Source organism: Oreochromis niloticus, linkage group LG1 (assembly GCF_001858045.2).
Source record: "Oreochromis niloticus isolate F11D_XX linkage group LG1, O_niloticus_UMD_NMBU, whole genome shotgun sequence".
In the NCBI taxonomy this organism is placed as follows: Eukaryota; Metazoa; Chordata; class Actinopteri; order Cichliformes; family Cichlidae; genus Oreochromis; species Oreochromis niloticus.
In genome coordinates this window covers 24,691,711-24,708,666 of record NC_031965.2, presented here as the reverse complement: position 1 = coordinate 24,708,666, position 16,956 = coordinate 24,691,711, and the positions used below count along the sequence as shown (strand labels likewise).

General features: G+C 38.0%; 1 protein-coding gene across 2 annotated transcripts in view; it reads left to right on the top strand.

The window, feature by feature from the left end:
• LOC100698036 (CUB and sushi domain-containing protein 1) overlaps positions 1-16,956 on the top strand; it is a 414,635-nt gene that overhangs the window by 236,381 nt on the left and 161,298 nt on the right. For both annotated transcript variants that reach the window (XM_019359325.2, XM_019359321.2), the window contains exons 8-10: positions 1,764-1,845; positions 7,807-7,931; positions 14,793-14,914. In XM_019359325.2, the coding sequence (XP_019214870.1) occupies positions 1,764-1,845; positions 7,807-7,931; positions 14,793-14,914 (329 nt within the window). The remainder of the gene's footprint in view (positions 1-1,763; positions 1,846-7,806; positions 7,932-14,792; positions 14,915-16,956) is intronic.

The following is a 16,956-nucleotide window of genomic DNA, read 5'->3' as shown; positions in this document are numbered from 1 at the left end:
TCTTTTTTTTTTTGTTACTGCAGATAGTTGAGAAAGCCAATCAGATTGCAGCTTACGCATTTAGGCATGTGACAATTTCCTCTGATGGTACGTGCAGAATTTGGTGAAAAGCATGGATCCACCATGTATTCCCTTAACTGTTTAGGCTAGTGGTGATATAATTGTGTGGGGGATATTTTCTTGGCACACTTTGGATCCCTTTGTACAAACTGAGCCTACCTGAGTATTGTAGCTGACCATGTCCATCCCTTTAGTGTGTCCATCATCTAATGGCTGCTTCCAGCAGGGTAACAGGTGCCATGTCACAGGGCTCAAATCTTCTCAAACTGCTTTATTGAACATGACAGTGAGTTCACTGTACTCAAATGACCTCCACAGTCACCAGATTTCAACCCAGTAGAGCACCTTTGGGATGTGGTGGAACGGATGGTTGGCATCATGGATGTGCAGCAACTGTGTGATGCTATTATGTCAACATGGACCAAAAACTAACCAAACAACTCACTAACTATTAATTCTGTAACTGTGGTTGAAAAAAGAAATTCTCACAAACCAAACAGAAAACGAAACATCAAAACATAAATGGTCCAAAAGGTCGAGTCCTTGATGAAAGTCATCTGCCTACACACATAACACTGAGTTTTAGATCATTTTTGCACGAGGGAATAAAGGTGGTCCCGATAATGAAAAGGAGAGTGGAGAAATTACACAGCACTGGGAAGTTCTTAACAGTTAAGCATTAAGACTTTAATAAGCACTCTGTGATATTTTGCCATCGGTTGGTTTTATGCTCCCTGCCTGTTTTTTCTTTTATGTCTCGGTCCTGGTATTGTGCATGCTGGCTCCCAGTCATGGTTTACTAGGACACTTGATAGAACTGAGCTATTGTTAACAAAATATATTTTACTGTGCCTTTCTGCTATGACAAGTCAAAATGTCAGCTGTGAAAGGTCTATTAAACTGCATACAAAATCATTTATATGAAGGCAAACCTGCCTTACATCATAGGTTAAAATCCTGCCTCTGGATCACATTGCAATACTCCTCATGGCATGTGAAAGTTTCTGCTATTACATCTAAGGAAATGCATAGAGCTGATGCAATTTGAAAAGTTAAACGTGAAAAGTCCTCAGTGTCTGGTAAAATAGTTTTTTGGCTGCTTTAACTCTTCAGAGTTAAAGCGAGTCTATGTGATCTCCTTTTTTAATAAATAAAAGGTGTAAAACTAAACAGTGATAAAGGCTCGTCCATTTCCAGAATTTTGTTTATTCCATCAGTTAAAATTAGAAGTCTTTCAGTGAAAGAAAGAAAACTGTTGTTTGCAACTGTCTTCCTCATTCCTTCCTCAAGACCAGGAATAGCTGAGATTTGCATTTCACAGGCTTTACAGCATTATTTTTTTAACACAGAACATAAAAACACAAAAAGAAAAGGTTTTCAAGTAAGGATGGACTTTAAATTCCAACTTGAAGAGGTGAGCACATGCCTCTTTTTTAAAATTCTCAACAACCGCTAGGTGTTAGTTCTCACAGTTGGAGTTATCTTGTTTGTACATCATGGCAGGACTATAATCACATATTGAATAATACTCAGAATCCACTTTCCTCTCACTGCAAAAGGAGGTATGAAGGCAAATTTAATAAGCTTCCTGTTGGCATAAAAGGATGCATGCATCCCTCTAAAACTGCTAAATTTTCGTGATAGGATGTAAAATGATATCCTCAAACTAGGCACCGCATCCATCTTTCTTTCCTTTCTTTCAGTGAGTCAAAGTGGTCTCGCTGGTGATGTTTGTCCGGATCCTGGAGTTCCCGAAAATGGCAAGAGGATGGGCTCTACTTTCCAGTAAGTGAGGCGGTATTTTGTTTTTAGACTCACTTCTTGAGTCTAAATGTTGTTGTCTCACATGCAGAAATCAGACTGACCTAGAAAGGTCCCAGGTCTTTTGTTGTAATACATTACATTAGCTAACCTGGCACAAGTCATCAAATCATTTGGCTGACATGTGAGTACAGGGATGTTTCCTCAGTTTTGTTTACTTTCTGCTTGGTTTGAGTTGTTGAAGCATTTTAATTCATAAGTCAGAACAGATTGGCAGTTGGCCACAAAATGCTTGTGGTAAACCAGTTAAATTCTCAGTTTTAATGAAAAAAAACGAAACGAAACACTCTTTCGGCAGGGTACAAAAAGGTTACAAGCTCTGCCTACCGTGCTCTGCTTTTCCTTAACCTGTCTATTCTACATACACGTTTGATAATGGTCTGTACATAAGGAGAGTAAAACTTCTTTAACTAGGTTTAATGACTCCTCTGTACTGTTCTCCCACTTCAAGCGATAACAGCAGTGTTGTAGTTGGCTGACAAAATTGATCACTGTGTGAGGAACATCTAGTTCTTCTTCATTTTCCGGGAGACTGAAGTGTTTTGTGGTTTATGCATCATTATAAATAATGTATGTCTGTTGGGGACGTGTTGTTAGAACATGAGCTTTTTAGATGCAAAGCACCATATGTAACTGGGTTGAAACCTACTTGGAAAAACACAAAAAAATTGTACAAACGAATGATTTGTTTAGTGATTGCTTCACCAACCGCCCCTACATCAAGAAGTGTCACCTACAGGAAAACACATTATTAGCAAAATGTGTAATCCTGCAAATTCAGATGTAATCCAGATGTCCCCATCTCATTAAACATGCAAACACACAAACAATAGTAAAGGGGGGCAGTCCAAGAACTCTCTGTGTTAGAGATGAAAGTAGCATGTTAAATGTACTATGGGACATGTACTTAAATCACCTCTTTTATGTGAAATCAATTCATGACTGTTCATAACAGTATCAAGTTTAAAGCTATGACAGAAGAATCAATTCAGAATTAGTTTTCTGCCTGTGGAATTTAACTACCAAACAGCTCTAACAGCAAATATTCCTACTGCAGTTCAGCTAGAGAGAGTTAGGCCGATAGCTTTTTGGGCAATGACATAATTCTCTGAAGTATTGATTAGAGTCCAGGTTCACTTGTTCTACAGCTGAACTGTTGTATGAAAAACATTCTCACAACATTTAGCCCTGTCAAAGCGCTTTCAAAGAGGTGGGTGTTAAAGTCTACAGTCAATATTTTTTAATCACATCACCTTCGGTTTACATCAAGGTCCAAACAATCAAGAACCTGAATATCAGATTAGACTTAGAAACCAAGATAAAAGTGTGGAGAAGGAAAGAAATCATCCAAAGCATACAACGTTATCTATCAAACATGGTTCAGTTTTTTGGCATTTTATGGCTGCCAGTGGAATCTGGCCATTAGTGTTTATTGATGACGTGACTGCCGATAGAAGTGGCAGGACGAATTCTGAAGTGTATAGGACTATACTCTCTGCTCAGATTCATACAAATACTGCGAAACTGATTGGAAAGTGTTCATAGTGCACATGAATAATGACCCAAAGCATACTGCAAGGGCAACCCAAGAGTTTCTTGAGGCAAAGAAATTGGATATTCTTCCATTGCCAAGTCAGCGACCTAATCTCAAACCAACACGTGATTTTTAGTTTCTGAAGACAAAACTGAAGGTGGCTGGAGTAAAGGACTAACAGAATATCTAAATTGTGTTGCATCTCAAATGCAGAATTTGTTGTTGTTCATTGGTTCTGGACTTCAGGCTGTCAATGACCCCATGTTTTGTTTTGTTTTTGTTTTGTTTTTTTCATCATTTTTTTTGTAGGGGAAAACTACAAAATTGCACTATTATCCAAAAACATATGGACGTAGGCGTTTGAAGGGATAGAATATAGACATATTAGAATTGTTTCCACACACACACACACATATATTTTTTTTAAATGTACTTTCAGCTTTGTTTTCAGTTCTTTTTGTAAAATCTGTAAATACATAAGCAAGATACAGCATGAAATTCCCAGTATTTCATGCTAATGCTTGCAAAGTTTAACTTTTTTTAAGGCTCTTTGAAAATGCTGCTGTGTCTTTACCCTCACCTCAGTCATTAGCTGGTAACCTTCAATGTTAGGAACAGCTCTGTAGGTGAGAGGAAGGGCATAGAAATCATCCTCATTTTGAATGAACCTTTATTTCCTTTGTCTGATGTACACAGTACATAAAATCCAGCTGTTACACGGAGATATAGGCCTATTATACAGTCTTTATATTTGAATACAGTAAGTTCAGCAATCAGCAATGCCACATATATGTCACGATGGCTGTGGCTTTTCAGCTTCTCTCATTTCATATCTGCAGCTTATGTTATTCAAACTCAAGTCTCCTTACAGAAAAGTGAATTAATGAACACGTCTACATTTAATAGCATAATGAAAGACTGCCTTATTATTTCCTAATGACCCTAATGAGTCAGTTAATATAAGGCATATTCTTCAATGTCTTGGTATTGGCCTTATATTCTCATTTGAGGAATATAAGAAATGTAACAGACATATCTCATATAGCTCTATCCCTTGATAAATGTGTATCACACTAGTTTATAATGTGCTGCCCCTTTATTCAGGAAAATAATGTAAATCTCAGTAATTTCACTCTGTTGTCCAAATGTAGTCCTGTTTTCAGCTCAATTAAAGGCTGGTTTAGCTACTTCTGTAGTATTATTTATACTGGAGTTAGGACACATGTTGACACACTTTGCAGTTCCTTTTTAACCTAAAACACAATTATTTGTCCTATTTTACGACCAGTATACTATTTCTTTATGGCTTTAATGAAGGAGTCATATGATTGCAAAATACTGTATAGCTTACATTCTGTCCTATAAAAACATTTTTATGTAATAGCAGTCTTGTGCAAGATATAGAAAGTTGCACAAGTTTTCTATTAAGTTTATTTCATACAATGCAGGCTATGCTTTAGACTATTCTAATCAGAGTAATTAAAGGCATGAAGGAGTAGTACAGTAGGGGTAAAGTAGGATAAAAAATACAAATCTAAACAATTGCAAAACTGCAAAAAAAATTTAATTTTTCATCCTTCTTAGGTGTTGCTTTAATGCATCCGGGAATTAAGTAAATAATGTAACAGCACAAAGAAGATTCGGGAAAGTACTGCAAAATGTAACAAAGAGAGTATACTGAGAGAACAGTGGGCAGGAGAAAGCTTGAAAGCACTGAAGAGTGATGCCCCTAAATACAGAAAATGTTAGGCTGTTGAGCTGGCTGCAGGAGAGAGACAGAGATCTGAAGATGTTCCTCGGACTAATAGAGAACAAATGGTAAGGAGGGGAAGTAAACATGTGGAGTATTATTCAGTTTTTCTTTGAAGTAAAGAATATGTTTGTATTGAATGAACAATAATAGCTCTGATATGTACGGTTAGATAAATATTTTGTTTCTAAAAATGTTTTTTATTTGAGATATTCTATTGTCACTAAAACAATTTTTCTGTGAATTTATGCTTGATAACATGAAATGACAAGGCAGAATCACTCATTTACCAAGGTATCAGACCTTTTTGACAGATATGTATTGGATGATGTTAGCAAAAAACAGCTTTGAACAAGACTAATATTTAATGAAGTGTAAAGGATCGAATATGGAAACAGATAGCAAAAAGGATGCATCTAAAATAGATAAGAAATACCTTTTAGCTAGCTTAGCTGTAGCTAAATAAGTGTAAGAGTTATTGCAGTCTGAAGGCATATGTAAGCATGAAATGTAGTATAATAATTTAGAAGATTAAGTCAGTTCCCAAACATACAGTACTGCCATGAGCAGACTGCCATTAAGATTCTTGAAATAGGAAAAATTTAAAACCACCTTGACTCTTCCTATTGTTGACTATATGAACAAATGGAGTAACACGAGGGGGAAGGTCATTGGTCAGGGGAACATTTGAGAATCTATTGCAGGAAAACCATCTCAGAAGTCAGTCAATGAGGCATTTATGTTGGAGTAGTTAGACAAAAGCCACTTTGAGTAAAAAGGACATAAGGGTGTCATTTGAGTTTGGAAAACTTATTTTAAAAGTCTCTGTGCACAATTATTAAATCTTTCTCTTTACTGCCTTTGTTACATTGAGTTAGGTCCTTGAAAAATAATCTGCTCTGAAGTGAATGAACCTGACATATTAATAAGACTTTACATTTCGCTGTGACCTGAACCATGTGTCAGAGACAGTGATGGGGGTGCAGCTTTCCATGCTAGTGTCTAGGTCAAGCCGCCTAAATATGCTGTGTTAGGACATTTTTTATCCCAATCTGATTTACATTTGCCAAAATTTCACTTTGGTCTTGTGGGTTGTTGATCAACTTACCTATAAATCCTAGAAGAAATCACTGTCCATCCTGTCAGTGTGACTGCATTTGATGTAGTGTTTTTAGATGTCGTTAGATTGTATTGCACAGCAGCCCTGCGACAAGCTCCAAGCTTGCTTGCACTGTGTGCCCCACTTCTAGGACAGACTGGCAGGGAAAGTTTCAAGTCTTGGCCAGTAAACAAGGACTCAGTGGATACGGGGATTTTTAAATTATTCACTCAATGGTGTCAGTCACCTACAGTAATCAGTACAAAGGGACACATCGTTCCGTTTAATCAGGAGTGAGCTATTATAAAATTATGATCTCTCCCTGGGACTCATCCACTTACCATCAGTGGCAGGTGAAATGTAATGTGCTCAATTTTCACCATTTTCTGAAACTATTTTCAGGCCAGAAAATTTAAACGATAATCATCTTTTAATCTCTGATTCCTGCTGGTCTTCTTTGCTGGTAGATAGTATGACTTCACTAACTCTCTTGCCATTAATGGAGTTGTTTGAGTTAGTGAAATAGCATTACCTCCTTCTGTGTGTGTTGGTGTTGATGTCTCTAAGCATTTATCTGCAAGTGTGTGCATGCTTGTTGGCAAGGATGTCTTTGGTGTTTTTATCTAATCATCATTAAGCACTGAGCTACATGAGCTGGAACTGAATTGTGGTTTGGTGAAGTGAAACAGGGCTAATAGGACAACATACTGTAGAATGGGGTTTTAAATTTCTGGGGACGTACAAGATCGCTGTCACTTAGCATGTTTGGGATGTTTTGTTTGATAGAAAAACAGTATGTAACTATGAGAGGAAGGTTTTAGTTCTTTTCAAGGTAAATAGTGAGGTGAATAGGTGAAAGCTGTGGCAGAAGTGAATGACCTAACTGAATGTAACAAAGGCAGTAAAGAGAAAGATTTGGCCTGGCTGTACGACTCTACAGTGTTTAACAACAGGGTTGAGCCAATGAACATCCAAAACTCCATGTTGTGAATGTTTGGCCAGGTGGTAGACTGTGGTGTGTGTCAGCAGGGAGGAGACATTAAGCTTTACAGACAAGACACCATGCAGATTTCCACTTAGATGGCTCGATGTCCCTCTCCCATGTTAGACAGCAGGGCGTTGGAGAAAATGCGAAAACAAGAATCATCAGAACAAATGATAAGAGAGGATAGAGAGAAGACATGACAAGCTGAGAACAGAGAAGCAGAAGAGAGCAAAAGAAAGCAGATGACAGAAGAAAAACATGTTACAATACAGTTACAAAAGCATCTTACAGGAAGAGAGGAGCCCAACCACTGATATAGAATGATGATGCCCTATTTGTCAGGGATCTAACAGCCACCTCATCTTCTATACTAGGACTAGCATTCGTACATCATTTGAACTGAAAGAGTCCTGTTTTCTGGTGATTTAAGGGCGTTTTTTCTCAAGTTTTTAAACTTTTAACTGACAATGATTTGGGGGTATCAGTCAGAACTGGACTCAGAGTACCTCTTCAACTTTTTTTGACAAGCGTTTTTAATTTTGTGTCCCCTTAAATAGAGTTGGCTCCAGCGTCCAGTTCAGTTGTGATGACAGCTACGTACTACAGGGATCCAAAAGTATCACCTGTCAACGAGTCACTGACACACTGGCAGCCTGGAGTGACCACAGACCCATCTGCAGAAGTAAGTCCCACCTGCCATTCAACTCAAACCAAATCATGTAGCTATTTCATACAAATAGCTTATATAATCATAGTAGCTCTTATTATCATCATTATAATAACAGCTTATATGTTTTACTAAGTATATCTGTTAAATAAGTAAATTGTTATGTGTTGCCATTTGATCATTATTTTTTAATCAGTAATTCAGATTAATAAAAGATTTGTTTGCAACCCTAAATCCCTTTTTAAGCATAATTTGTTAACAATTACTACCTCATTTAAACAACAATATGTCAATATAGATCTATAGCTTGTGTGCTGCCAGTACATTAATGGTCATCCATCCATGCATTGAAATGTGAACACATGTACATCCAAATATTATCATAAACAGAAAATCAGTGACCCGGAGTGGTCTTGTCCCTGACCACTCTGGGCCAGGGACAAGACCCTGCCCCATGTGGAGGACTTTAAGTATCTCGGGGTCTTGTTCATGAGTGATGGGAGAAGGGAGCGGGAGATCGACAGGCGGATTGCTGCAGTGATGTGGACGCTGTACCGGTCTGTCGTGGTGAAGAGAGAGCTGAGTGTAAAACCGAAGCTCTCAATTTACCGGTCGATCTACGTCCCTACCCTCACCTATGGCCATGAGCTGTGGGTAGTGACTGAAAGAACGAGATCGCGAATACAAGTGGTGGAAATGGGTTTCGTCCGAAGGGTGGCTGGCCTCTCCCTTAGAGATAGGGTGAGAAGTTCGGCCATTCGGGAGGGGCTCAGAGTAGAGCCGCTGCTCCTCCACATCGAAATGAGCCAGTTGAGGTGGTTCGGGCGTCTGACAAGGATGCCCCCTGGGCATGTCCCACCGGGAGGAGGCCCCGGGGCAGACCCAGGACATGCTGGAGAGATTATATCTCTCGGCTGGCCTGGGAACGCCTTGGTGTTCCCCCGGATAAGCTGGAGGAAGTGGCTGGGGAGAGGGAGGTCTGGGCTTCTCTGCTTGGGCTGCTGCTCCCGCGACCTGGCTCCGGGTAAGCAGAAGAAAATGGATGGATGGATGGATGGATGGACAGAAAATCATGGATGCCTCAAGAAATGTCTTCAGATTTGTCACAAATATTTAGATCGGATCAGATTTCCTATGGTCAAAATATTGATATCATTAAAAAACAACTTTTCACCAATATTCATACCAATTTTTAAGCAAATGTCTAATAGGATAAAAAGATCAAAATGAACCATATGTACCATTCAAAAAGTGAGCGCCCAAATGGAGGCTGAACACTGTGTGATGACAAATAAAAGAGATGTTTCGCTTCTCATTTCTACAGGGATCGTTTCACTTGTGAATATAGCTGTAATCATAGCACAGCTGCAACGTTAAACTTGTTGGCTATGGTAAATTTGAAAAGTGTGGCTGTTTTTACTTTAAAATAAGCTTAAATATACCTGGAATAAAACAGCAACATAACTTGTTAAAAGAGGCTTACACCATTCATTTTACTTTAATCGGTTAATATCAACAAATAAAGTGTATACAGATAGAGGATGCATAATTATTTTTTAAATTAATAAATTAAAGTGAATGAAGCAACAAGATTAAAAAGGTAAATAACAGCGAAAGTTTCCCAAGTTTTGTATTTTCTTAGAGGGTTAAAGTCAAGAAGCTCTAATGCTGACTAATGTGTTCAAAAATCACATGGTAGTTAATATTAACCTTGGACCTGAGAATGATGTAAAGAGCTGGAGGTGCAGGGGAAGTGTGAGCCTGATTACCTCAGATTCAGTGATATGTTCAAGGACACTTTTGTGTGCACTTTGGGTGAACTAGAGGTTAAATTATCAACAAGTTTTACCAACTATTATCGCCCCAGAGGTCTGCATTCAAAAATATGACCAGTCTTTAATCAGCAGCCCCACCACTGTAGGCACTGTAGCAATGAAACTAGGATTACATTTTCATCATTAGCAAAAGCAGAAGTCAGTAATCCTAATGTGTTTTTAATAGTTTTTGGATAACAGTGGAATTGCACAGGAATTGCATGGCGGTGATGTGTTAGCATTATTAGGATAAGGCCACACAGGCACAGCTATGGTCACACTAATTATTTGTTCCTCAGAGTGTCAGATTGTTGATGAAAATGAGGAGATCTTTAAGCAGATCTTTTATAATACTCCTCTAAAGCCATGCTGCAATAGTTAATCCTGGTCCCGTACCTCTGAATCTGTCTCCAGATCTCTAATTTTGTCAGCAATTAAAATGGTATGGTGTTGCACTGATTGCTGTTTCTGTTAGTCAATATTAACTTTGCATGTAGGATTAGGCATAGGCACTTCATCTTGTTTGTGTGTGTCAGAGCCATAAAAATGGTGCCAGGAATTGTAAGTCAGGTTAACAAAATAACACCTCTTAAATCAGCTTAGCATGAAAAAAATGAGTTGTTCCTAGCAATCACTACAGAGCTTCCATAGTGACTGACATTGGCAGCTGAGCGATAATCCAGTGTATTCCCTATTTGCAATAGTATCTTACATAAAGATATTGTCTCATGGTTTTCACAAGCTTTGAATGGTTATGTTGTTTTGGGGTATTTGCAAATGCTAAATCTATATTATTATGGACATATCATAAATAATATTAGCTCGGATTATGTTTTATTATTTGTTAATGTGTAAAAATTATGATTCACTTTCTGACTGAGTGGCTAAATAAATAAATGTATGAGTGGCGGCGCAATGATGCAGGGGATCTCACTGCCCGCATGTTTACCGACAGTATCCTGTTGGGCTTATTATTTTACAATAAAAAGGGAGACAGCTAGCATAGACACCCAAGTGTGTGCGCAAATACACTTACAAACACACTTGCACTTGCAGCTAGTGTCCAGTGGACAATGTCACACAGCTCATAGTTGCTGCAATATTTGCCTTGAGCTGTGCGTGTGTTTGATGGGCAGACAGTCCCAGCGCTCAGACACAGACTGTAGGGTCCCTGTCACATTGTGTTAAAGTTTAGATGTGTGTGGTTATGTGCACATGTGTGAATGTGTAATTTGTGACTACATGTCTGTCTGTGGCTGCAGGAACCTGCCTGGAATCATGATACTGGCTACTTCTGATGGTTAGAAACAGTAGGGGTTTCTTGAAAAGCTACTCTGGAATTTTCGTTTTACTATTTATATTTACATAAATACTATGTATAACTTATTTTACAAGATTTTTAATTCATACTTAAATGTATTTTATTTTAGGCAGGTGACCATGAACAATAAATCATCAATTAGGGGAAAAAACCCACCATAAAGTATTCTTAATGGGAGAATTTGACATCATTTTTCATTATGTAAAACAAATAAATTGACATGAGACTCGAAAAATGTATATATATTATAAATAGCTCAGTGACTACATGGGTGAAGCATTTGTTCATGCTGAAGTCTCAAAACATTACTCAGAACATCACCAATATAACCTCCAAGTGATATAACAAAATAAATATTAAAAACACCATTACAGATGCTGTAATAAATGCTTAGGACTCAGCACTCTGAGATCAGTGTGTTCTTGTTGTAAACCACATTGCATAGTACAGTATATTACTGACAAACACAGATTTACTCTAGTACAGCCACGCCCAAACTGTGTTTGAATTTGGAAATTTTCTGCAGGGTTTTCAAAACTTTCATTAACTCTAATTACCATCATAATATATTTACTTCATTTCATATTCATAGAATTTTCTGATGATTTGGCCGGTTAGGTCAATTTTCAACCTTATAGCAAATGCTCCAGTTTAACTCCTTTCCAACAAAGATGACATACAATAGACAAAAAAAGGTTTTCACAGAGCTACAAACATGAAAAACCACCCTCACAGCCATATGCTGCGAACAAAATTCACTTGATTAGTTGGTCATCAGCAAGTATGACAACTTCTACAAAAGCAAATGCTTCAGCAGTTTGCTGGTGATGATGTGGGCTTGTTATGTAGCTATTAGACATGGGCACCATGCAGTCAGTTTAGTGGACCATAAACTATGCATACAAATGTATCCTAACCGAATGTGAGGCCATATGTCTCATTGCTAGAGTTTGGCTGAACCTAGGTGATGCAAATGGACAATGATCCTAAGCACAGAAGCAAATCTACAACAGAAAGAAAATAAATCATGGTGTCACAAAAGTCCAGTCAAACTGTGGACCTCAGCCTGAAATGCTGTGGCAGAGCTTTAAGAGAGCTGTGCATAAAAGGAAGCCAATAGAGTGAAGCAACACTGTGGGTCAAAACTCTTCAACAACAATGTGAGAGGCTGATAAAGTCATACAGAAAACAATTACATCACATTTTTGCTGCTAAAGGTGGTTCTAGAAGCTACTGAATCATGAGATATACTCAGATTATTTTAGGATTGCCTTTGAGACGACTAAAACAAGGTCCGATATATGAAAATTGCTACTTTTTAAATTATGGCTTTTTAAAAAAAAATTTGTTTCCAAAATAAGTGTAAACATTTAACCTTTCACATCTAACTTCAAAATTCACTTTTTAAAATATTGTTTAGATATTATAGAAAACCATCAGCAGCTTACCTATAGTACCTACATAGCTCACCAGGGGGCAGTGGCTGACACTTTGAGGATCACTACTTTTGTCTCTGTTTTTCTTTTTTGTTGTTGTTGTTGTTGTTGTCACAGAATCTCTTTTAGAATTATCCTCAAGGCATTCTTAGTAGTTCATTTCAGTTCAATTGTGGAGCAACATTGACTGTGAATGTTGGTTTTACTCAATATGCATTATATTTATTATTCATTTAGTGAAGCTGTAAATGGGGCAGTTTCGTAAAAGACTTTTGCAGTAATGTCAAAATATGGAACAACCTTCTTTCTTACTTTTGATTAAATATAGAGTACTTTATAAGGAAAATCTCAACTGAAGAACAGCATTTCCACAACAATACAAGACTGAATGAACTGGCACCAGATAGAAACTGTGAATCCAGACTTTATTTTAAACACAAATATTTGTAATTATAGGGGTATATCAATACAAATGAACAGATGTGAAAGCAGAAGGGCAAAGTGAGATAAGAAGAAGAAATCAAGATCAGTAGTCTGTTACAAGCAAGTAGAGGTTAAAAATGTCTGTACTATAATTCCCGTGCATTGTATTATTTTGTGTGATCACTCTCTTGGGATTCAAACCCATGAGCCTCTCTCATTCTCTACTGAGACTTAACTGTTAATTAGAACCTGGTCTCTGAGATGAATCGCCATGAATGTGTTTCTGTGTGAGAGTGTAGCTGTGTGTATCACTGTGTGGTTCAGCTCTCTTTTCTAATTAACAGGCAGATCAGTCATCTGAGGTCCTCCTCTCTCTCCCTTTCTCTCCTTGTATTTTCCACGTCTCTCTCTCTCTCGTGCCGCTTGCCCTTCCTCCTTTACTTTCTTTTCATATTCTTTCTTACATTTTTTCACCCTCTTTTTCTATCTTTTTCTGATGTCTGTCTCTGATGTCTCTCAACTTATCTGTATTTAAAACCTCCTTAAACCACTTATGCTCCTGTGACACAGGCTTCATTTCCCTCTAATAGGAGTGAACAGTTTCAGTCATTATGATTTAAGTTATTTTTGCCGTTTTAGTATAACTACAAGGAGTTGGAAGGTACGTTGGTCACCTGCTCCGTAGCTAACTGTCCTAATAGTTTCTATATTCTACATCGCTACTATACTATAAAGGAACACCCAAATTTAGACTAAGATGATTCCTTGACCTCTCTTCTTGCAGATACACGGTGTGTGTGTGTGTGTGTGTGTGTGTGTGTGTGTGTGTGTGTGTGTGTGTGTGTGTGTGTGTGTGTGTGTCTTTCTCATCCAAAAATGAATTTCTTTGAGACATGAAAGGATGTCTCAAGGTTCAACGTTTCATGTTGACTTTCTTTAAAATATTGACCACAGGTTGGCCTTTGGCATGTCAAGCATGTTTAAGCAGCTGATGTATGCACTGTGAATGAAAAGATGTTATGATGTCTTTCAGACAAACTCAAAAATATACCTGTTCCAAACTGTATCCTAGTTTTCTTTACATTTTAAAGAAGTGAGATCTTTAAGACATAAAAACTCCTCTTTCAGGGCTTTGTAGTGAGGAGAAGGATACTAAATTCAATTCTAGATTTAATGGGGAGCCAAGGAAAATAAACTAATACAGAAGTATAATCTCTAGTTCTGCTCCCATTAAGACTTTTGCAGTCATGTCTTGGATCAAATTAAAGCTTTTCTAGGACCTATTAGGACAACTGGAAGATAAGGAAATGCAGAAGTCCCAAACAGAAGACGTAAATGCATTACATACTTGTTCAACATCCCTTTGAGACAGGATGTTCCTACTTTTCTCTTTAATCTGCACATAAAAATCTCTGAGATTTGTTTAATATTTCAAATGAATCCACACTGTAGCACTGGAGGCCAAGGTGATACTAAAAGTTGGTACAATGGGAATTTGGACCATTAAAAAGGAAATATGTTAAGTAATTGGAGAATTAGTAAAATAATGATATTATTCCTGTGGGCATTTGCTGTTTGTGAAAAGTGCTATATAAAGGGAAGAAATTTGGATTGATTTGGTTATAAATTACTATTATTAATTAAAATTCTATTCACACAAATCCACACACATAGGCCTAAAGTCAGTGTAAACATAGTAAATATTATATGCTTACATTCTATTTTTCACCATTTTGATCTCTGACACTACCTCACCCTGTTTTCATTTTGTCCTATTTCTAAAGTAAAAGGTGAATCTGCAAGCACAGTTTTGACCAGACTGTAAATCTTATTTTAAAAGCCCTTTGTTGCTCCTTCTCTCTTTTGCTCTCTTCCTCTGTAGCTCGTACCTGTGGCAGTAACCTAAGAGGACCCAGAGGGGTCATAACTTCTCCCAACTACCCTGTTCAATATGAGAACAATGCCCACTGTGTGTGGGTCATCACTGCAATGGACGCTGACAAGGTGAGCTTTTTCATTGTTTAATTTCACTAAAGAGTTTTTTATTTTTTTAAAAACAACATCAAAAAACTAAAACCCTGTAATCTGACAGGTGGAAAATACACATTTTATACCTGCAATATGCTTTCACCATATTGTGTTGTGATCTTAAAAGAAGAGTACTGGGTTCCAGTCAACTGAAATACAATCCATGAGGGAGGTTTAAGGGTCAGGATATTGTTGGGAAAACATTTGTAGGCCTATAACCCAATGTGATGAATGTGGAAATTCAAAATAGCACCCGAGAGAGAAAGAAAAAACTACTGTAGTGAGCATGACTTGCAGGAAGCCTCAGAAGAAACTATGACACAGTAACAAGCATATTCTCTTACGTCTAGTGTTGACGAAGTTAAAGCACTGTTGTTGGAGGCTTCGTGTTTGTGGTTTGTTTGTGGTTTGAATTCTGTTTCAGCTGCGGTCATCACCCTAATCCCACCCCACCCGCCCCCTTCCACTTTTGTCAAGGCAACTTTGGTTCTCGAGCCATTGTTGCAGAGACATGAATAATTTATTTACCTGTGGAACAACATCTATCTACGTTTTCTTTTCTTGATTCTCTTCTCTTCGTGTATTCTCGTATATCATGTTTTCAAATCTTCTTCCCCTTTGTCTCCTCTGCACTCTCTGCCCTCCACTCTTTCCCTTCCCTCCCCCCTTACACTCCACTTGCCTCTCATTTTGTCCCAACAAACGCTGAGTTCTTTATTCTCCACTCTTTTCTCCTCATCTCTCCCTCACCTACTCTACTCTGCACTGCTATCTTCCCATCCACTTTCTCCGTCTGTCATCTGCTTTTCTCCTTTCGCTTTGATTTGTTTAAAATGTTAAGTCTGAAGATGTTGAAAGTACAGAGATGCGAGGAGAGTGAGAAGGCACAGAGCTCGTTGAAATCTACAGAGAAGAGAAAGGAAGGGGAGAAAATGGGGCTGAATATTCAGCTTGCTACTTCATATCTAAAAAGCGAGCACCAGGAACAGAGAACAGGAAAAGAAAAAGGACTGAATGTCCAAGCAGGTACTTGACATGTGACATTGAAGTTTTCTCTAAAGGTGGATGGAAATGGAGTCTACTCACCTCTGAGCCTTAAAGGGAGCTGGATGGAGAAATAGTGAGATATAATTGAAGAGAGAGAAGAAAATAAAGAAAGTGGAAAGAGAAAATGGAAAGAGAAAAAGGAGTGAGAAATTGACTTTTTGTTCTCTGCTGTTGGCCATTGTGACCTTGATAGAGAGAAAAGGCAAATCTATCCATGTCTAACAGCTTGTTTCTCGCCGCGACGTAATTCTCATATGTTCCTGTATGTTAGTGCTGATTTGTCTCTTTCACATAGCTATGTGCATCTTATGAATTCACTTGTGAAATTTTATTAACACCAACATCACAATCACGAGTGGTCTTAAAAGGCTTCTCGTCAGCTTTAGAGCTGCCGTCGGCCATTCGCACTTTAAGTACTTTACAAGAAATCGCACTAATCATGACTGACGTGGCTTACATAGTTTTATCACAACAAATGTACAAATGAGATTTTGCTCATTGTCAGGTGACAGATGGAAAGTCCTCCTCATGTATTATGCATGTTACTTTAAGTTAAAAATAGAACACAGTAAAGTATTTTATGAAGAGACACATAGCGTTGGCTTATTACGGATGGGACGCTTTTTATCTTATCGGTGCATTGCATCGGGATGTGTGTGTGTCTGTGCGTGTGTATTCACGCGCATGTGTGTTTAAAAGGCTTGATGTTTGAGTGCACTTCAAGAATGGGCTATAATGACAGATTATCAGCTACTACAGCTGCTGGCATTTTCAGAATGTCACTATCTACATACATAAACGTGGAGACAAGGACATGAGACAAAATACAAGACAGTTACACTCTACAAGACACTGAGATAGGATGCAACCCCAATCCCCAAAAAGTTGGGACAGTGTGCAAAATGTAAATAAAAACAGAATGCAAAGATTTGCAAATGTCATAAACCGATATTTTGTTCACAGCAGAACAC